This window comes from Chelmon rostratus, chromosome 9 (genome assembly GCF_017976325.1).
Source record: "Chelmon rostratus isolate fCheRos1 chromosome 9, fCheRos1.pri, whole genome shotgun sequence".
Classification (NCBI taxonomy): domain Eukaryota; kingdom Metazoa; phylum Chordata; class Actinopteri; order Chaetodontiformes; family Chaetodontidae; genus Chelmon; species Chelmon rostratus.
In genome coordinates, this window is record NC_055666.1 from 24,043,633 (window position 1) to 24,066,052 (window position 22,420).

The 22,420-nt window shown below is 40.4% G+C and overlaps 2 protein-coding genes across 8 annotated transcripts in view; one reads left to right on the top strand and one right to left on the bottom strand.

The window, feature by feature from the left end:
- LOC121611185 (LIM and calponin homology domains-containing protein 1-like) overlaps window positions 1-4,806 on the bottom strand; it is an 87,433-nt gene extending 82,627 nt beyond the window's left edge. For all 6 annotated transcript variants that reach the window (XM_041943598.1, XM_041943597.1, XM_041943596.1 and 3 more), the window contains exon 1: window positions 4,520-4,806. In XM_041943598.1, the coding sequence (XP_041799532.1) occupies window positions 4,520-4,621 (102 nt within the window). In that variant the 5' untranslated portion in view covers window positions 4,622-4,806. The remainder of the gene's footprint in view (window positions 1-4,519) is intronic.
- Window positions 4,807-7,144: 2,338 nt separating this feature from the next.
- Window positions 7,145-9,984, top strand: LOC121611739 (catechol O-methyltransferase-like). Of its 2 annotated transcripts, XM_041944417.1 has the most exons (5): window positions 7,145-7,191; window positions 7,269-7,379; window positions 8,319-8,582; window positions 9,226-9,422; window positions 9,521-9,984. In XM_041944417.1, the coding sequence occupies exons 3-5, from the start codon at window positions 8,327-8,329 to the stop codon at window positions 9,851-9,853; spliced, it is 786 nt and encodes a 261-aa protein (XP_041800351.1). In that variant the 5' UTR covers window positions 7,145-7,191; window positions 7,269-7,379; window positions 8,319-8,326; the 3' UTR covers window positions 9,854-9,984. The 2 variants fall into 2 exon arrangements, with proteins under 2 accessions (XP_041800351.1, XP_041800352.1); XM_041944418.1 differs by having other exon boundaries at window positions 7,166-7,379; window positions 8,287-8,582.
- Window positions 9,985-22,420: the final 12,436 nt, after the last annotated feature.

Consider the following 22,420-nt stretch of genomic DNA (forward strand, 5'->3'; position numbering starts at 1 on the left):
TCTGGGAAGTTGTTACTGGCATATTTTAAAACTCTTCTGACAATGAAGTGATGTGTGAAGGTTGTGGCTGCCGACATGAAGTTTGAATAATAAATAAATTAACTAAGTAACTAAAAAAAACTGCAAGCTCATATGCAGAGACAGAGCAAAATGACCTAACTTTCTGTGTTGACACCACTGCAGACTCTGCTGACAGGGCAAAGTGTCAGTTTTAAGCAGGTTTTAAATCATGTAGTCTCTTCTAAGCTGTACAAGACAGCTTAGAAGAGACTGGCAACAAGGCTTACTGCCAGTCTGTATAGACTTAATTTTTTTTTATTTTTACACTGTCTGCTATTACTGAGTATGATTGACTTCCAAAGGGAAAGCAACCAACATAAAATATTTCAGAGAATTAATCTATGATACTTGGCTTTTTAAAACATATCTTATAACACGCCACGTGCCGAACTGAGTTTGCTTTTCTTTACAAGGTTTGCTTAATAGCTTAAACTTTTTCCATTTATTCAAATGTATAATCTTCATGTTAATTTCCTCCATAAATGTCTTTAATCATAACAAGGTGAGTGATGAAATTACGCAACTGTTGCAGAGATATTCGCTCACAGTTATGCTTTCAGGAGAATTTGCCAGAAGCAAAGCAGTCCTCAACCACCGTTCAGAAGAAAGCCAACTCTTCAAACCACTAAGATGTGTGCTGGGAAAACCGGTCAGATAATTTCACTGGGTTTCCGTTCATGTAAACACCCTGTGGCTATATGACACAAATCAATCAAGCTAACCAACTGAAGGTTTCCACCCTCATCAAAGGGCCAGTCAGACTCTTCTGAAGATCAGAGGAGCCTAAACACTGACATTAGCGACAGTGTTACTGACGAGATGGTGAGAGGAAGCGGCAGGCAAGGAAGTAATGAGTGCAGGTGTGAATGCTTCAACAAGGTCTTGGGTTTTACAGACAGGGCTGCTAGTTGTCATTTGTCTGAGCTCAGGTCCCATGGTGACACGCTTAAAAGGATTATTTTGTAATTGTGGACAAAAAGAGTAACTTGCATTGTAAGAACAAAATTATCTCTCCCAATTAAAGGTTACCTCTGATCCAAATCTCAGTGGTGAATGTACTTTAACACATGGTTGTAAACATGCACCTTCTCAAAAAAGTACATGCTATGTGTCGGGGTATTGAAATACCACGTGGAAACCACAACAACTGCAACTGGTCAGCTAGAGCTGCTAATGTGTTCTTCTACATATTTCCAATGTAGAGACTGATGATAGCGAAGAAAACATGAAGCAAGTTGAAGATTCACTTATCTTCTCCCTTTCAGTATCATCCATTCATTTAAAAAGTGAAAGACCGTTCAAGATCATTTACTTCTTTGTGATTGCCTTTTCAGTTGCTAGAAAAGAAGATTCTGAGTAACACCTCCAGGTTAACCACCCCAAACATGCATGGTGTGAACAAGCCCTAACATAGTTACGCTGCATGTTATCCGACTGTTGTCATGTATATGTAACATGGGCGGTCATTGTTGAAAGTTGCACACCGCTGGAATGTCAGAAGACTGACATGCATGCTTTCTCACCTAAGAATTTAATATTGCACATGAGTGTATTTGACATTATATAAACAGCTGCAACTAGATGAGTGCTGTCACTAGAGTGCAGATTTCCTGCAGGTGTGTCTGGGGACATGTGGGTGGGGAACAGGGAGTGCAGGCCACGATGTGTTCAGTGTGTATACATGAAAGTACTAGCATAAAGGGGAGACAATGTGTAGGTTCCAAAACATCATCAATGTAAATGTCAATTTCAAATTGAAAACACCAACAAAAGAATCTGCCAACACCAACATGACCATCATGTACGTTGTCTGCAGTGGAAACAAGGTTCCAAACTGAAGCAGTTGTTGATAACTTGCAGCCCTTGCCGGCCGGTTAAGAGAAGTGATATGACCCAGACGACCAAACACATTCATCCCATTCAGGCTTACACCTCACGGAGATAATAATCAATACATTTTAAATGAAACAAACGGGAGGACAGAAGATAAGTTTAGTTTCCAACCAAGGATCTATGGCTGACGAGGTGAACAACACAAAACACACCTGTGAGGATGTCGGCTGGAGTTTCTTTGCACATTTACTGACTGTGACTGTAAATACATGGCAAACAGGGGACCTGTTGTTATAACCTCTAGCCTCAAGTCCTGACATCATATATGCCACTGCAGTTGAATATAAGCAGTCAAACATCGGCTGTTGGGATACTGACAGAGGCCTTGTGCTGTTCTATTCATCCAGGAACCAGTGGCCTGTCTCTGGTTCCCTGAGGTGGCTGAAAGACTGTCACCAGGTGTGTATGGGTAATGAAATCAGTCCCCATGGGGGAAGGGTGATAGAGGAACAACAACACAGGAGTGGTATCAACTACCACCTTCTCATCTCTCAGCCCTAATCTGCCTTGGAGATTCTAGGTCAGTAGTGGCTTTTTAAAGATTTGATATGTGCCTCCAAGGAGTTTGGTGCAGCTAAATAGGTCTGTAATGGTGCTTGACACCGTTACAGAGGAGCTGCCATTTTCAATACTACTGACATGTAATACACTTGGATTAGTATGAACACAGTACGGTAACAACTAAAAATGAATACATGTTAGGTTGCTAGGGTCAGGGTTAAGTTGAAAATAAAAAAACAACAACAACTATGAGCTATCAAGCTATAAAAGACACCATTTGTGTTTTATGCACTGTTTGGAGTTTATAAAAATCACAACTACGTTCTTCTTGTTAACACAAAGGATGTTAGTCAAGTTCAGCAATGACAAATCTGACTAATTGATGCACTGGTGCACTAGTGTATAAAACAATAAATAATAGGTGGAACAGTCAGGCCAATACAAATGTAGTGAGGCAGCTGATGATCATAAAGATGGCTTAGCCAATACCACTATCTAAAATTTCCCTTATTCATGCTGACCAATATTGAAACTTGCAGTGTCTGAAAGTTTCTTAACGCAGGCAAAACCTGTTAGACATGCCTGCTTTCAAGTAATTAACTGTACTTTTATTCTGCTGTTTATCTGATATTTTAATTACGTAACAGCTTGTTTCAAAAACCTGTCTATTAATATCATCAATATTCTCAGAAAAAATGTCATGAATACCTATGTTTTTTAATGGCTTTTAGTAGAAAAACTACAAACCTAAATACAATAGAATAAGATTAATGTCAAATGAGAAAAGCAGGGACAAGCAGGAAATTGAGTGTGGTCAGGTTTCTCTGCACAGACCATAAAAATAAGCCTAAAAAATAGATTAGTCTGACGATCATTTCCTCAATTAATCATTCGGTCTGTAAAACATTTGAAATATGGAAAAATGCCCATCACATTTTCCCTGGACCTTACATCTAATAGTATTCAGTGAGCTCTACTGTCCACATTTTTTGTTTTTTAAACAAAGAATGACTGACAAAATGGTGGTTTAAACAGCTAATCAAGTCTATAAAGGTGGCACCTAAAGGCCATGGATTCAATGTGTCATTGATTAGTTGAATAGAAATAAGGGAAGGGTATGGGGGGGCCCAGTCCTCCTGTGCAGAGGCCCTATAATCCTGACCAACACCTCTGCTACACTGAGTCTCACTTAGTAAAATGCTTCATGCCACAATGGGCTTCAGATCAGATTTTATAGCCTCCCCCTAAATCTTTACAGCTAAGATTGCATTCCACCAACACGCAACAGATAATCAGCCAGTCATCGTTTTTTTGAAGGCTGACAAGAGGACAGCCCACTGCAGGATGACAAAGTCAAATGCAATGGGGGCAGGCAAGTGTCGTGATTGAAATTCTCCCAGAACAAAACCTCGTTTGTGTGATTATTGTTCACTGGGCTCGCAATGAGGCAAAAATCCATTCCACATGATGCATTCATTGTTTTCAGCCAAACACGCACCAGGCCCCACAGCAGCCACAGCTACTGTACAATGGACCTCACCAAAAACAACTGAAAGCCTACTGCAACATTTAGGAGGGTCCAGCATAAATGTGTGCAGCATCCTATTAACTATATTACAGTAATATTGTACACCGGCGACGTAATTAAAGAATAACAATGTTACTTTCTATTTTAAGGGTGATAAGGTATGTTATTGACTCACTATTGAGTTTCCCAGACGCAAGTTATGACATGACGATGCAGGAGATAAATAAATAAACATGAACATATTCGCGATGAATGCAATACTGAGCAACAGGCACCCTGTAAGCCACCACAGGAACTTCATAGGAACATAATTAGAGGATTTCTAGTCAGAATCGTAGTCAAATTATTGCAGTTCGAGTCACCTTTCAACAGGTGACGAAGCAATAAAATCAAATTGTCGTTTAAAGGAGAAGTCGCTGCAGATACAGGCTATGGAGCAGTAACTAAGGCCACATAATGACAACAAAACACCGGCATGAAAGGGAGGAAAAGTGCAGAGGAGTTATTTCAGTGTCTGGACTGTGTGTCTGTGCTCACCTCAATCCATTTCTGCGCCTCCTGAAACGCGGAGTCTGCGGCCGACTCGGTCACAGGGTGATGCTGATGAGACGGTCCGATGTCTGCAACAGGACTTGCCATTGGCTAAGAGGCTGTGCTCTGCAAGTATCAAAGCCTGTGAAAATGCGTAAAAGCAGCTCGGTGCCGCGTTATTCCACCAAAATTAGTCGTGAACCGTGTCGGTCAGCCCGTTCTCCTCCGTAGGTTGTAAGTGTTGCAGCAGCAGCGACACCGGCCAGGCGAACGAACCAGTTCCTGCTCCCCGGTATCGCTTCTGTTGGAGACTGTGGGCAGACAACCACAGTAAAGTCAGCCGGAGCCACTTACACCGTTTCCGGTGTGACGCCTCAAAATAAGAGCTTCAGTCAAGAAATGTACTGAATAATTGGGGGCGTTCAACTTACTGTTACTTTGTGTTAACATAAATGCGAAAAAGTCTCTCTTGCTATTCCGTTAAGTATTAGCGTATGATTTAGCTAGCTAACGTTACCGTCTCACTCAAAACTGACCGCTAATTAGCTAGTTTTATGATAGCTATTTTAATGTGAACGTTAGTTAGCAATGTTACAGCGTACTGTCACAGGAAGGTGGGCAGTAAGACAATTATTTTTTTTTATTAAGTTACACCTTGAAAACTCGCATATTGTACTCAATTTAAACTAGTGTGTGCCGTAAAATTGGAAAAAGCGAGGGCAGGCAGAGAAGGTGTAACATTACTAGCTAATGTTAGCAATTCACCAGCATGCTAATACGGTAGCGTTAGCAAACTTAATTTGCCTATCCGACGTTCCAAGTACATATGTTATCAGCACACTTGGTTCCTTTCCTATACATATTCGGAATTTCTGCATTTCAATCTTATACGTAGTGTTACCATATAATTATCGTTAACGTTACATTGTAGTCAAATACCGTTGGTAGCGTTATGATTCCCAAACATTAGCTATTGGTAGCCAAACCCTACAGGTCGTTAGATAACACTTAGCTAACGTACCGCCGATTTGACGCTAAAGACATTTCCAGATTCCTGGAAGACTTCTTTTATCAAACTGAAATAAAAAAAAATATTCGAAAGGATGCACTACTGAAAACGTGTTCACTTTCCAAGTCGCGAGTGTTTCTCAAACTAAACGCCAATGGCAACCGGAAGTGGATTGATAGCGTCTTTATTTTGGCGGTACACAGGTAAAGCTACAGGACAGGTAAGCATAAACTGTACATGAATTTGCTCATTTTGTGTGTACACGGAAAACATAAACGTATTGTTACATAACAGAAATAGCACACACAAGAAAATAAGATTAGTGAAGATAAGTGAACGTGATAGTAAAAACCTTTTGTGTATAAGCAGGAAATACGCCACTTCTGGTTCATGGCTCAAAGCTTGGATTCCAGTGTTTGTTCGATTGAGCAAAACAGTGATTAAAATCTGTTGTAAATGTAAATATGCAGCCTAATATTTTTGTTTCCATTTGAAGAATTTGAAGGGAATTTGGACGTGTCTCTACGAGGACGGTACGTCTTTGGCTATGATGACATTTGCTCTCACTCCTGCAGCCATTTGTTCAAGCTCAAATTCTGGTGGTATACCCGCTTCGTTTCCGGTTGCGATCTAGCTGTCTCTGGCTAACTTGACGCAGCTGGACTGACAGGAGTTGAACACCGCAGTATGCTTCGCTCCAATGGCCAAAAATACACAGAGCAGCGCCGCTCCACCAGCAGCCAATGAGGGCAGCAACACACTGGGGATCCTTCATCCACTTTCACTATGTGGGGCAACTGAGGGAGCAGAGAGTGCACTGATTTAGAGCAAAGGCACCCAGAACAAAGGGCCAACTCTGACCTCCAGTCATTGAGCATTATGAGGCAATTAACAAAATAATACTATTAAGAAATTGTCTTGATCTATGTAAATTAATATAATCTCATATCATTTTCATTAAGTTCCAACAGCCCTAAACCTCATTGTGCAATGATTTTTGAGTTTTTGTTCTGGAAATCTTCAAGCTTCAGCACAGACAAATGATCACTACGATCTTCTATCTGGCAACAAAACATGATCAAGCCTGCACTTGAATTCCAGGAAATATTGTCTTGTTATCTGTAAGCTACATCTTAAATTCGATATCTCACCTCACCTGTAAGCACGGTCAGCTGAGGTTGCTGGAGTGCACAGATGTAGGCTGTCACTACTGTGCATCAACACCAAATGTTTTGCCACTGTGTTCCCTTTAAATCTTTTTAGAGGCATTTCCTACAGTATTTTAAGTGAAATGCATGCCCGCTTTGGCCAATGTAATGATAAAAAAGAAAAAAACAGAATAATTCAAGACAATGATGGAGATTTCAAACACAATTTCAATATTTAATGTAACAGGAATAAAAACTATTAGTTTTTGAAGCTGTATCTTGTACCTCCGGAGCCCCCACGTTTAGACGAGACTTCCCAGGACCAGATTCCCAGTTGTGTTTACAGGCTTGGTGACATTCTTGCATCTTTGCTGACCTCTTGTGGAATAATGCAGCAGTACTGAGAAGTGGGAGGAGGAGCTTCTCAGGCTGGCTTACTGTGTGTGTGTTCATTTGCCTGCACTCACTCGCCAATCCTCTCCTCTGTTCCTCAGGCTACTATTTCCTGGATACCAGCAACAGTTAAGTGTGGTTTTCTTTTGCATTAGCTTTGTCCCATGATCTCTGTGTCTAAAAGCAGTCATGTTTTGCTTTTCAGTCACCCGGCTGTTTTCATTAAGCTGCTCGGCTTCTCGGCTTGGAGGAGTGACAGTCCCATCTGTGTTTGACAGGAGGCACTCCTAACCTGGACGGCCAGCAGGACGCTTTGGCAAGCACCTTCACTACTCATATGTTCCTTACTTCCCTACTCCTTATTACTGTCTGTCTTTGCTTCTGTCTCAAGAAATTAATTCAAAGTTGTTGTTAAAATTTTCATTTTCTTCATTAGAATTGTTTTAATAACCTACTAGAATATCCAGAATCCATATACGTCTACTTTTAGACTGTAACACTATTAAATGAAACATGTGTATTGATGTAATGTTGTTGGAAACATTGAGATAAAGTTGATTATTCAGTCATTTTTTTAAAATCTTCTCTCTGTAATAAAGGACAGGAATAATATTAAAACCTGGAGGGGTTTTGCAAAATAAACTGCAGGTTTTTGTTCCAGATTTATTAACTGACTCACTGTAGAATCTGACTGCAGGTAAAATATACAGACTCTATGCTTTTCATGACCTTTCATTTGATGTGATTTAATAATGATTTGAAAGATACATTTTTACAGGCTCATACTAACAGAAGTTAGCATATTGTGTCTGCAGGGGGAGCCAGAGGCATTCTTTTAATGTTTTTAAAAAGTTTAAAAAATGTACAAATCATACACTGTTTTATTCACTCTCTAAAGCAATCTATTATACACATCATTGAGTGATGTGTATGATTAAAAATCAAAACAACATTTTCAATTTGAGCTGTGTGTCTCCAGTAATAGTGATAATAACTAATCATAACTAGAGAAACACGTGTACTGAACACAGTATTGTCATAATGTCCTGAAATGCTGGCCAGTGCTACAATTTCAAACTTGAGTAAGAATCAAGCATGAAACTGTGGCTTTTGTATATCCAAATAACCAAAATCAGAATCACTAACTAGAATAAAATTCACTGCTACTTTTCTCAACTCTCATTACTTAACCTCTAAGTCACTTCACTTTCTTTCATCCGCAGCTTTTCAACAGTTCTTACTGTCCTCTTCACAGCGTTTGAAATGTGGCTCATGGTCGTTTCTGTTCCGCTGCTTCCTGCCATCATCATGGTATCCAGTCATTACCGTGTCAAAGTTGCCGCGTTGTGCCATCGAGCTCTGGCCTGGGCTCTGAGGCTGGTGAGAGGGAGGGTGTGTGTAAGGAGCACCCACGCCTTCGTGTTCTCCAAATGCACCCACGGCAAAGTTGACAGCGTCCTGAAGACCTTTGACCTTTACGCTGACACGCACCCATCCCTCTGCATCAGTCCACAGATTGGTCGGTATACATTAGAATCACTTTATTTACCGGGTGCATTAAGTTATGAGACATTGTCTTTGTCTCTGTCTTAAGTCTTTTTCAAAGTCAAATCTCACATCTTTATATTGTAAACTTAACTGCAGTTGAATCTATATACATTTACATTTCAGGTCGTTTGAGGCTATAGCTCAGGGTAGAGATCCTGCAGAAGCCACTGAGAGCAGCACAGTTTTAATGTGTTGTGATTCAGTGTTGTACACCTGGTGGGCAGGTGCACTCAGTGATTCTTTTGAGCGTTTGGGAAAATTGTAAAAAAAAAAAATAAAAACTCTTATTGTCCCTGTCAAATCTGGAATCATAAAAAAAGAGTTGCAAGATCAGTCTGAACTTGATTTCTTTGAGTCTTGTTTGTGACTCATGTATGAGTCACTAGCTTGAGTTCCCGTCTCTGCTGCAGGAACAGGAACACATAGAGAAGCTGAGACTAAGCTTTGTCTGAAGGCTGATATTTCTGGTTTAGGTGATTTTGATGACTTCTTTGGTTCTTGTTTTGCTTCTCTAATAAACACGTCTTCAGTTGTAGCATACAATGTAAAAGGTTTTTTGTAATTACTGCCGATGAAGAAGTCAGCACCACCCCTGTTCCTGTCATCTCTCCTAGCTGAGGCACTGGATGAAGTGGTGAGGCGTGTCCGTCCCACCCGGGTGTTGGAGCTGGGGATGCACTGTGGCTACAGCTCTGTGCGGCTGCTGCGGCTGCTGCCCCCTGCTGGCAGACTGGTCACAGTGGAGCTGGACCCTCTCACGGCAGAGCTAGGGGAAGAAATCATACTTGTAGCTGGCTTCAAACACATTCAGGTGCACCCAGGCAATATTATCTTTTTACTGTACATTCAAAAACAACAGACAAAGTGGAAAATTTACCGCTCTCATTGTGCTCTTCTGGTTGTTCGCAGTTCCAGGTGTTGACTTCTAGCTCAGCCAAGGCCATCCCAGCATTGCATTCTTTTCTTGAGCCTGATAAAGGGAGCAGTGAGGGGCTCAGTCTGGTGCTGATGGACCATGACCCCCAGCAGTACCTTCCAGACCTGCTGGCCCTGGAGAGAGAGGAGCTGCTCAGCCCCTCTGGCTGCTCCGTCCTTCTGATCCACAGGACCCAAAGAGCTGAAGGCCTCAGAGGAATCCTGGATCACATCAGAGCGAGGACCAACTGCTACTGCATCAAGTCAGAGCTTCAGTTTATGACCGAGATCTTCTACCAAAAGGAGAGCACGAGGACAGATATGTAGGTGATGGCAAAAAAGATGTGGGTGTGCTTTCAGTTTGTGTGGACTCTATCAACCACTGCGTTAAATACTTCGCCATCTCTACTGTTACCTGTGTGTCAGAAAGAGCTGAATAAATTATTTTCTACAACGTGTGAAACTTGTTAAAAACTGCTTTTTTTTTCTCTTCGATGTCTCCCAGAAAGAAACAAAAGAAAATTATTATTTTTGACCTTAAGTTAGAAATCAAGGTTATTATCATGCGTAATCAACACGTGAACTGTATTAAAGAATGTTAAGTAAAAAGCATGGTATGTAAAAAAGCATTCACGCTATGAATAACTTTTCGGATGGTACTGCTGGAAAAGTAGAAAAGTAAAGTATTACACATATATTTTTATATTCAAGTTTTCAGAATCAGAATACTTAAAGATCATTGAGGGGAAATTGGGTCAGTTGCAGCTGCTCCCATTTGAGAACAAGTAAATAAAATAAAAAGAGGGAATAAGAAATATCTAGATATGTAAGATATGTAAAAATATTCCAAAATATGTTAAAATATCCCAAAATATGTAAAAATGGTGTAAAATATGTACACTACACCACATAACAAGAATAACAGAATACTAGAATACTGCAACTGCTAATATGAAAACTATAACTACAATAGTTTGCAGCTTTGGCACCCCCATGACAAACAAAACAACAGCATACAGGTGTAGGGAAATACAAAATTCTACTTACATTTGTAATATCAAAAGAATGTCAAAGCTGCTCTCACCATCACCTCCACTCACACCACAAGAAATAAGAAACGTGTTACTAGATGTAGAGCACGGGGTAAGCACTTGATGGCGCTCTCTGCTTTTTAAAAGAACAGAAATTCAGGCATTGAACTGGCTTTGGCAGGGCATGCATTTAAAGGGAAACGCCACCCTTTTTAAGAGCTCACATGCTATGTATGCACCTCAGGACAGCTCAATAAATACGTGTAAATCTCTGTTAACCACAGAATTTGGGATCACTTTAATTATCCACAGCACCCTTGTTCTGACGCACACTCCCTCTTCTGCATGTTATGATAATTAAGTTCAGACTCCAAAGTCAATGTTAAGAATTCAAAATATAATATTCTTGCTCCCATCATCAACACTCGGGCTTTAAATGGCCATAATATCTAAGATTCAGTGTCCCAGCAAGCTCTGCATCTGAAATGAGAGGATCACTGTTGTCATGTGGGTAGAACTCAGATGGAGTTTTCTGTATATGCCTCTAATGGCACTGCTGAGGCTTTCAAAGCTGCTGGAAAGCCATTACATGGTTTAGAGACAATTTACTGCAGAATTTAAATAAATAATAACTGTGCAAAAACACGATTTAATTAAATGCAATATTTCCAGGAGCCTAGGGGTGGTCTAGACTCTAGACAATTGTTACACAACAGTGAGATGAATGTTATGATAGCTAAAATTATATAAACTTAGAGACCTTACTGCAGTAAAAGAGAGTCGGGGGAAGTGGTGTTGACTGTCCACTGCTTTAAATTAGACATGGGGGTTAGGTAATGAATGGCCAGGGATGAGAACTTTGTAAATCCATCCAGTTTAACTGTTCACTGTTCCTGTCCTCGCAGAGCCAGACAGGTAATGGAGCCGGCAAAATGTGACGAGCTGCATGAATACTTAATAATCTCATACACGGATCGTTAGTTGCACAGCAGGGGAAGTGGCGACTGTATTTGCTGAACATAGGAAATAACACCAGAAAGTAGACTACAGGCTTATGGGTTATTGTCTGCTCCCCAACTGCTAGCACTACTTCTGTTATTGAGAACTGCAGACGCATAAGCAAACTGATTAGTATACAAAGTTAGTCTCATAATCAGTATCAAAATGTAACTAATTCCAAATTAAGATGTGTATCATTTGGAAAAAGGTGACGCCCACTCGGAGGAAGTGATTGCCTGCATGAAAGTCAAAGCGCTGAATATTATTATCGCTAATTAGCAATCTGGATCATTTCACTTAGAAAACAGCAACATTGAGGGTGGTTACAATCATCTGCGACGGGTTTTTTTTTTTGGAATGAAAGATTTTCTGTCTTTATGACAACAAAGATTTTGTGTCTTGGGATCCTGTTATCTGGCAGAGTTTGTTGTCTTTGTAAATGTTTACAACAAGTTTCTGAAGCCGCATAAATAGTGTTTGAACTATGATCTGTTTTTTTCCATTTAATAAAGAAAAACAGAGTAATTTAACCCAACAAAACTAACAGTGAGACGAAAAGCAGGGATATTTTGTGGATGCTGAGTTCATAGATTCCATTCTAGTCACGGGCTGGTGGACTTAATGCAAATCCACACACGCATTTTGTATTTCTGTGAACATGTCTTGCTGTTTTTTCGTCTTGATGTTTGCACATCTTGCTGTAATGTACTAAGAGATAGTGACAGAGTTGCATAGATAGAGTTTTTGATACTAGCAGGCATTTTAGAGACACTGTCAGAATTACAATCATTTTAGCTAAAAGCAGCATGTCCCCAAATTGTGAGTGTGTGATGTGCAATTGCACAAAGTAGCCCAACTGTAATGATTGCTCATTAGCTTCCACCGCCGTCTCAATCTCCCAACTTCCCGCAACGCAAGAGTTCGAGCCGAGACGTGGTCAATTTCTCAGCTGTCAGATGTGATTTAACATTTCCTCGCCCTGCTTTCAGAGTACCACTGGTCTACACGGTGATGTACAAGCAAATGTAAACACCGTGCTCTGCGACCACCCTAGCCTCCAAGTTTCCTAAAAATTCCAATTTTAATGGGTTCAATTTCCGGGTTCCTCCTTCATCAGGCTATGAAGTGTTCTCTGTGCAATGGAGGCTGGAGAGCTGATGTAAACACAGCTTTCAATTATAAATCAAACTCTAAAAGAGCCACGCTCCACTACCCTCGGGCTCCCTGCACAAAGCTGCAGCCTTCATACCCAAACACCCCACATCGCACTGCTGGGGACGTATGGAGCAGCCATTCACCGGGATGAATTCACAACAGAAACCTCTGCAGTGGGTGTGTGTCAAAGCTACGCAGAGAGTGTTCTGCTCATCTGCTGTACATGTTGGCTGCTGTATGATAAATATGTTCCTATACCACAGTTTGTCAGTTTCACTGGCATATTATTTTAATTTGTGTTCACTTACATAATCTAATCAAACATACTATGTGTGATATTCTGTCCCGTGTACATCAGCTTATTATGTTGCTGTAACTTCAACACCACTCTAGTTTGATAACAGAAGAACTCCTACAAACTGAATGACATAACACATTGTTTATCATTGCAGTCCACAAACTAAATAAGCATTTCCTGATCAGACACCCCATATTCCAGGATGTTATTGTTTTTCTGTTCCTTTCATAATGTTGCAACTGATCTTTATAGAAATTATTCATTATTATTCATGACTATTTTCTGATCTGAAGGTTTGGTTAGGTTTACATGCAAAAATGACTTGATTAAGGCTCGTGAACGAGGCAGTTCAAAGCTCGGGAAATAAAGCTGGTGCGTTGGCCTTTCATTTTGATTATTTTGTGAAACTGCTTAGTTAAGCCTACATTAACTGTTCTTTTTTTGGCCATTTGGGGGCAGCAGAAACAAGCTGTAATCACGACGTACGTCATTACAGGCAAATAGTCATTCATGTTCATCCTGTTTCTCACCACAAATATCACAAAGTCCAACATTCACTCTCCTTTTAGCTCTGTTTTGTTCTCCACCAGCTCCTGAGGGAAATATCTGGCTCATTAGCTGCTAAATGCACCGTTATGCTCACAAACAGGGTGCTAGCTTTGTCTGCCTGCTGTTTGGTGCTGTGCAGGTTGTGCAAAGTAGGTTTGTCAACACTTTTTCGCTGCCTGTTGAGCCTGGAAACGACACAGATGAAGCGAAGCAGTGAAAAACTACTCAGTTCAAAGACATTTAAACGCTCCATAAAGCTGAGGGGGACTGCAGGATCAGGTGATGAGTCTCTGTGGGTTTGTCACCTTTCACATGCAAAAAGTAACACGATCTATTGCTAATATAAACATATTGATCATAGCTGCTTTAAGGTTTGGAGACAGTCATAGTTAAAAGAAACCGCTGTCAGCAGGAAATGAGTTTCCTGTATCAAAGTAACATCACATTGCCTCCATGTTGGCTCCAGACAGATGAGTCATAACTCACATGGCCACTGGCTAATCGTGAACACAGGCCATTTAAACATTTGAACAGCCAACTTGTGCTGTAAGTTCATGAGGACAGTCTGCAGCAGATACTCTTCATAGTCACTTAAATTTGGTAGTTGTGCAAATCATCTTCTCTTTACATCAGCGTGTCTAATAGCATCATAAACTCTTGTTTACAGAGAAGTTATTTTAAATTCACACCGTGTTCCTTCTGAGACAGTGAAGGAACAAAGCCTTCCCCTCTGCGTCTGGTTCATCAACTGGAGTGGGCAGAGCTAAAGGAGAGAGGAGACTCTTGATGGCCTCTCCAGAGACAGAGGGATTTCTATATTTGGTACACAGTGATAGCCTGCGATCCCCCAACACACACCAACACCACCACTACCACACACACACACACACACACACACGCACACACACACACACACACACACACACACACACACACACACACGCACACGCACACGCACACACACACACACACACACACACACACACACACACACACACACAGAGCACGCTTCATAATGTTCACCTCAGGGTCATGTAATGATGCTGTGTCCTGTCTTACTGCTGTCACTCGAACATCTTTTTTCTCCAACATGTCATCTTCTCAGAAGTGAGGCTTCATGTTTAGACTGTCCGCTGCGTACTTTTGAGATTTTACAGTTTCTACTACTAATTAAACAGGCTTGGGTTTGCACTATGCATCTGTGGCTGCAGAGGACTTTTTAAATGGAACTCTATTTACTATATCACTTGATATATCTAATATTGTTAATTGGATGCTCTCTCATGCCCTGTCCGCATTCACTTTTTCTCAGTTTCAAATTATTAATGAAAAAATGTTTGCATAGTCTCTGCTAGTATGCTGCTGGCGAGAGATTCTTTGCAGAACTAACTTGCTTAATTAAAGATTAAATTGATTAAAGTTCAGCTAAGCCATGATTAAATCCAGTAGGTCTTTATCATTTTGATGAGTGTCAGCTATTGAAAAATGAAATCGCTCAAGTCCTCTCTTTTAATCTGTGGAGGGATCTGACAATGTGAAGTGACTCTACCACCCGCCTCTGACCCAGACTTCAACCTACAACACACACACACACATTCCCTTCCTGTGGAGAGAGGGAAGATTGAGAGAAAATAGACCTCCCACCGTGCGACGTCTTAAGAGGGCTGAAGCCTCTCAGAATGTACTTTCTCTCCTCCAGGTTGAAGAGACCTCCTACGCTTGAGATTTGTATTTTCAGGAAAAAGCAGGACATGCTGTCCATGTCTCATACTTCAGACATTAAGAGCACTTGCACAGTGCCGAGGGACAATTGGACAAGCAATACGACTGTCCTCATACATTTTCATTATGATATGAAATGGTGACAGGATGGCTTCATTAGAAATATGTGTCTTGTGGTGAGATTTAGAGCTGATTTGTTTCATCATTACAGTATACATTGCTTAAATGATATAAATTTACATTAATTCAAATATTTGGATTTTGTATTGTGATTTTGCTTTATTTCATATACTTAGAGAGAGCATGATTTAAAAATGTAGGCCTGCTTACTTTATACCTCTTCCTCCAAAACACTAATTACAATAATACGAATTTGCAATACAGTGGAAGTGAATGGCTGTCAGTTTAACACAGTATTTAGAAACAGGCTAGCCACGTACATGGCAACCTTGATAGTAGCTACCTATGATTTCAAATGTTTGCTTGCTTAACACCTAGCTGCCTAGATTCATGCAGCGTAACTGCATAATAGGTTCCCACAATGCCCTTGGTTCAGTAGTGTCTGGGGAATGTTGTTGCATGTCATCCTCAATAACCTAATCAAATAAATAGAAAAACTTGCCCAGCATTAGCCTTTATAGATGACCAAAGCCATGTTAGCCCATGTTTAGCCAGAGTTATCAAGGATAGCATTGTGCTTATGAATGTCAGGACAGCTGTGAGCTAATGCACTTCATAAATATCTCACAAATGCAAGCTAAGTTGCAACACTAGCTACTTGCTAAGCTAAAATAAAGGCACATTCCTTTCTGTGTGGTATAAGACAGAAGGCAAAGCACATTTTAGAGCAGGCCAGCAAACTCTCAAGCTTCTGGGGCGTGACACACACTTTCACCTCCGTTCTCAGGCCGTCCAAACAAGTCTCACACCAAAATACTGCGACAGCAACAGAGATGAACAGGTGAATGTATTAAAGTCCTTCTGGTAAAGTAATGGTTAAACCAAGCGAATGTTGGTTACATATCATCAGCCTCTGATTATGTACTGTCTGATTGGTGTTATGCTTATCATGTTGTCTTTTTTCAGGTGTGTGTGTGTGTGTGTGTGCGTGTGCGTGTGTGATCGAGTCGCCCACAGATTTCAGTCATGTTAACTTGCCAGGTATGCAATGGTCATTTGCCTAATTCTGTGAATTCGTAGTTACTCAGCCAGTCTCCTACCCAATCTCACTCTCAGAAGTGAAGTCAGAAGTTGTCAGTCCTGACACTTGACAAAAACTTAGATATTTTTCTATTTGAAGAGATGTGCCCTAATTCACTTCAACTAAGACAAACCAACTCCAACACAACTGACAAAAAGACCCCGAGATTTGGTTGGAAGCTCCAGAAAAGGCTAGTGATTGGACGTCAAGGTCAAATTAAGAGTGATACAGTTTTCTTTAAATGTGTTTTGTGTCTGTAGCAATGAATAACTGCTTGTGAACTGCAGAGGTAAGTGATATAAAAAGGGCACTCGACTTGTCCATCACTGACAATGATTCAAGTCCTTTGGTGATGTTTGTTTCTGTGTTTGAGTCACTTTATGCTTTTGCTGCACTAAGGGAAATTTCTGCTTTTGGTTCCATGCCTCATGTTGTGATGCCTTAACTGGTCCCAGGAGATACAGGACAGAAAGAGATGGAGGATGAGGGAGGTGGAGGTGGAATTGTGTTGGTGAAGAGATGGAGCAAGTGGAAATTACTTCATTAATTGTACATCGACGGGACATCTCATTATCAGTGACCTTTTATGTATTATTCAAGAATTTGCTTGGCCCAACAGATTCGAAAACTAGATTGTGCCTCTGCTGTGTGTGTGTGTGTGTGTGTGTGTGTGTGTATGTGTGTGCGTGCCTGTGAATCCATGTGGCCAAATGTTCATTCTCTTGCTCAGTATGGATTGGACTCGACTGTTTTATTAATGGATCAATTGTGTTTCTGCATCATCAACCTTTCAAAGCCCACTAAGGGCGTATTGATTCAGCACAAAACACACACAAAAAGGTGGCTTGGAGAAATGTGAATTCATTGATCTATTAAGTTGCCAGGGAAATAAGAAATGAATAGCTACTAAAAAGTTCTCTAAGGTGAGCAGAGGAAAGGATTATTTGACTAAAATGTGCAGTGCATATTCTGCACCATCTACACTATATCCCTTATTTTAATAACCACAAAGAAATTGTTCCTGCTAATTTTTGTACCTTAAAAGTTCTGAGATCCAGTCTGAAATATGTAATTTGCTTAAGGCAGGGTCACTTTGCAACTTCTGAGCTGATTATAAATGTGATTTGGATGTAACGGCTGATTTTTCTGTTTCCCTTTAGCTCAGCTGGTTGATAGAAACTCACAGTTTGTGGTGTTGAATGATTCTAATAGTCTTCTGATACGATAAATTTAAAATTACAGCTAGAATCAGAGCCCTTGAAAAACAAAACTGGCCCAAATACTTGGCAATGTAACTGAAATAATATTCTACCTTTCGTGTGTCGTCTCCATATTTATTCAAACTTTAGTCAAGTTAGCAGCTTCGTGCTTTGAGCTGAATGCTAGCGATGCATCAGCATGTTAAAATGCTGATAGTGACAGCAGCAATGTTCTCATGTTTGGCAGGTATTATGTTACCATGTTAAATACTTTGTTTAGCACATTAGCATGCAAACATCAGCAGATTAGCAATCAACATAAAGTAAAGCTGAGGCAGATGGGAATGTCATTAATTCTGCTGATCATGAACGAAAGTATTAAAAGTATGTAACAAATTCACGTTCAAGTTATTACAATTCATCCTCTGGGGATCATGAATGTGTGCACCAAATTTCATGACAATCCGTCACATAATTGTTGAGACTATTACTCAAAATCACAAATGTGTGCTCGTGGTGGCGCTCGAGGAAAAGCTAGAGGATCATCAAAGTTGGTAGAAATTATCCTCAAGGGACAATGAAGCTCTGTGCAAAATTGAATGGCAATCCCTGTGATGGTTGTTGAGACATTTTAGTCAGTCAGAGCTGCATCAAAAGACCGACACCTACAGCCACACTGCTATTGTGGCTAAAACCCTGTATAAATCTGTGGAAACAGTCCTTTTGTATGAGGTCTCTAGTGTTTGCAGGTTTCAATAATCTTAAAATCTGATCCCAAATAGAAAAGCAGCCATGGAGCCAGATGGAGTGACTACCAACTTACAGGAATATTGCAAATTTCCCTCAAAGAGGTTTATCTAGTATTTACAGTCTTTAATAGGCAAAGACAATAACGACATCTACCCTGCATATGCTGCACCCTGCCCACAGAACAGGCCATAATAGCCTTATTTCAAAATGGAGAGTAATTCCAACAAACTGCCATGGGTGGAGTAGAAATGGTTATGGAGCCGCTGAGTTTATTTCCCATGAGTCTATTACTACTGAAGTAGCCATAGATATATTAAGCCTCGAAGCAGAAGAAGCATCATGTGATCCATTACTGTTTTTATCACAGTGGTAGTGCCACAGCATTGTATGAAATTTAAATTGTATTGTCCTTTCATTTCTGACCAACGCACTTGAATCGAGGCCATCTGTAAGAATCCCTAATGGCAAAATTTCACTTCCAGGGCCCTCGCTTTTCTTTCCACTGGCCATCCTGTTTGTGGTACTTTGTATGATTCCTGTTGAGATTCCCCTTGCACGCAGCTGCTAATGGCTGCTGGGAACGTCTAATCTGATGGTGTTTTTCATCTTATTAGAGAATGGAGGACAAGTGTTCCTCAATCCCCCCGTGCAGACCCTTGTTTTATTGGCCCACGTGAAAAGAGGAGGCAACATTGCTTGCTGTGCAAATGGACCTTTCATTAGGACACAGAGTGGGTTTGGGTCACAGCAACAGCACAGCTGATCAAATCCCAAACAATGGAGCTGCTGGAACAAAGCACATATTTACTGTACAGACATGACAATGGTATCAACCTTCTCTTCAAACTCTCAGCAAGAAAAGCATTCCATCAAGAAACATCATCAAGTAAATATTTTGTTGCAGAAAAAGTCTCACCAAAAGATCCATTTATTAGCTGCTTTGGAGCTTTCAATCATATCACGCCATTTTCTTTAGCAGATGGAGTTTTCACAATTGTAATGGAACTGTAAATTCTTCTTCTCAGCACTTTAAGTACTTCCTGTCCGCGTTGGTCTAAAAGCTGCAGTTCTTGACCTTGAAAACAGCAGTTGAGAATACAATCTCACCACATGGTCCATTAAGCGGCTGTTCTGGAGCCTCCAATTCCACCTTCTGGCCTTTCACAAATGTTCTGAGTGGTGGTTGAAAATGTGTGTTCATGCAGTTTTGTGTTGTGTTCTTTGAGGTTCAGTAACAAGTACAGCATGAAATCAAAATTCAGAGCTTATTGGGAAATAGGTTTTGTAATTTATCACCTTCTAAACTGGCTGCTGTTGAATCATTTTGTTGTTTTATTCTTACCAACATGTAACTGCTGGTTATCAGATGTGAAAATCCAGGTGCGTATAGCATGACATCACAACATTGTCCGGTTTCAGGCCAGTGTTTGGTACAATAATATCATTAGATTTGTTTTTGCTACCTGTTTGTCCAGCATTTCATGGCTGTTGTGCTCTGTAAGCAAGCCGAGAGCAGAGAAGAAAACCCTTTCAACCCAAAATGTTCCCCTTTTTTCACAGATTTATTGTAGTTCTTTGATAGGAAAACAAATGAGTGTATGATGTGAATGTGGCACCGGGACATTAAGTGGTTAGAGGTTGTAAATCAGACACTGATTAAATCTGTCTGGGCCACAGTTGTCCATTTGCCTTGAGTGCAAAACTGACCTGATTTGGGTGATTTTCCTGACAGGTCTGTATATCATTGGGGATGTAGCTGCACTGTGGCACATTTCACACCATTAAAGCTATCTGTGGCTCTATTATACTTCAAAGTTGCAGCATCCTGGGTAGCACTTAGGCTATATGACTTGGGGAAAATTTCCAGTAAATGGTGAGCATCATGCTTTGGTGGCTGCATCTTGTCAGGATGAGGGGAACGTGGGAGTCACCAATATGTTAGCATGCTCTCGTCTTTCTGTGTGGTCCCTTCTAAAATCCCTGTCCTTTTTTCCTTTGGTGCATTTTCTGTTTTTGTAAAACACGAATTTGAATAAAAGAAAGCGCTGAATGCTTTGTTCTTTTCTCTCTTGCAGCATTTCATCAGGCGAGTGCTTTTTCTTCCTTTGGAAAAGTCAGACCTGTCAAGGCCAGTTTAAAACAGAATACTTTTTCTCCTATTTTCTCTCCCCTCTGTGCTGCTGGGAAGTAGAAGGTCACCCTGCTGCAGTATCTCAGGTTCCCCTTTAATCAAGTAGATGTGGAAATAAAAATAAATGCTTTAATGAATCAATGCACTTATACCCTGAAAAACATTTTGTGCTGTTATTTGTAGATGTCAAACTAAGAACTAGGGGCCATCTATTGCAAAACCTTATGTTGGCTGTATGTAAGTACCACCAAATAATGCGACTTATGGTGCTGCATCTCTTACGTGAATGAAACACTGCAGCTATTTGATGCGGCACCCACAGTTATATATTGGCTGTACTCATAACATGGCGTTTTCTCAGTTTCCAGAAAAAGGCACTTTTATTCTTGCACATTCAACGTTTCTGAATCACAACATCAGAATATAATAAGATGACAAGGAATTCATTCCACCACGTTCCTAAAAGCCGTTGTCAAAATGTGAACAAAAGCTTTTTGATTGCGCTAGCAAGAAGCACTTTAGGCTTCTGTGTTCGAATAGTGTGACTTGTTAAGGTGTGTGAGTTTATGTTTTGTTACAACTTAATAAATAACCAAACCTTCACTTTCCCCTGATCTTGATTTAAGGTACTTTATGTGGCCAGCCATCAGTCCACAGTAGCTCCTGTTCTCTAACTGGTAACCATGTTATTAACAGCTGCAGGGGCAAATGTGCAAATTGGGCACCAGGAGGGTGGGAAATACCTGACAACACCCAGATATAGTGTACTTTGTAGTGGATACGTACAATGGAACACATGTAAAAGGTGGTAGTGAAGAAGATTACCGGACTCTTCAGTTTTCTTATTTACTAAATGTTTTAGATCATTGTTTTGGTTCACTCTCACCGCTCTCATAGCCTCATTTCTGGCGACTGTAAGCTCTAAAACTCATTGCACTGCGTACTACTGCCCAGAACTAAATGGCAGACAAAGTAAGCAACTAACTGGTGTATGTAGTGAAGCATTTAGCAGCTGAAAACCTGATATTTCCCTCAGGAGTTGGTGGAGACCAAAAAAGAGCAAAGAAGAGTGAATAAATGAATGCTTGCGTGCTCCATATCTGCTGTTGTTTAAATAGGAAACTATTTGTTAAGACATTCGCCATGTTACCTTAAATAGTGAAATTGATGCCAGTATTGTGTTCACAGCTTGTTCATGCTGCACCCAAACAGCCAAAAAATAAAATAAAACAGCTGTTGCAGCCCGTCTTGTCTTTTAAGATGGTAAAACATGCCTAGTTTTACATTAAAATTCTGCCCAGTGTATAGCTACAGTGTATCTCGACATGAACCAGCTGCTTTGTTTCAGAGTTTAGCCATATGTAAAAATAACTAACCTTTAAACACAACCAGTTGTCGCTGGAACTTCATTTTTTTTATGCAATGGCATGTAAGCCTCCAGCTAACTCATGTGCAAAGTCCTTTTATAGCTCTAGAGGCAATTTTGAGAGTGCGTTATATGAATGCAATCAAAAGCTCATTGTATAGCAGCTCATTGAGTATTCACAATGCATTTGGAATCACACTGCATCCTGCTGTCACAAGTAGAATATGGGGCTTGACCTTGTTTTTCATATTATTTGCATTGCTACACATTATCATATGTTATGTGGCTATTCTTGTCAAATGCAGACACCATTATAATCTGTGGACGTTCAGGCAGACAGCAGCTACTATAATTAGACCAATCTGCATGCGTGCTGTGCGTTTAGCTCTGTTATTTCTTGGATTCAAGATGCAAATTGGATCCCACAAAGCCTTAAGAGTCACCTAACGAACCTCTTAATGCAAGCTTTGATTGCATTTCACTTGTCATAAAA

Excerpts from the sequence above, each read along its gene's own strand:
- LOC121611739 (XM_041944417.1), top strand. The coding sequence starts at position 8,327 with ATGTGGCTCATGGTCGTTTCTGTTCCGCTGCTTCCTGCCATCATCATG. Across the intron at positions 8,583-9,225 it reads CTGCATCAGTCCACAGATTG|CTGAGGCACTGGATGAAGTG; the intron begins GTCGGTATACAT and ends CATCTCTCCTAG. Across the intron at positions 9,423-9,520 it reads CTGGCTTCAAACACATTCAG|TTCCAGGTGTTGACTTCTAG; the intron begins GTGCACCCAGGC and ends GGTTGTTCGCAG.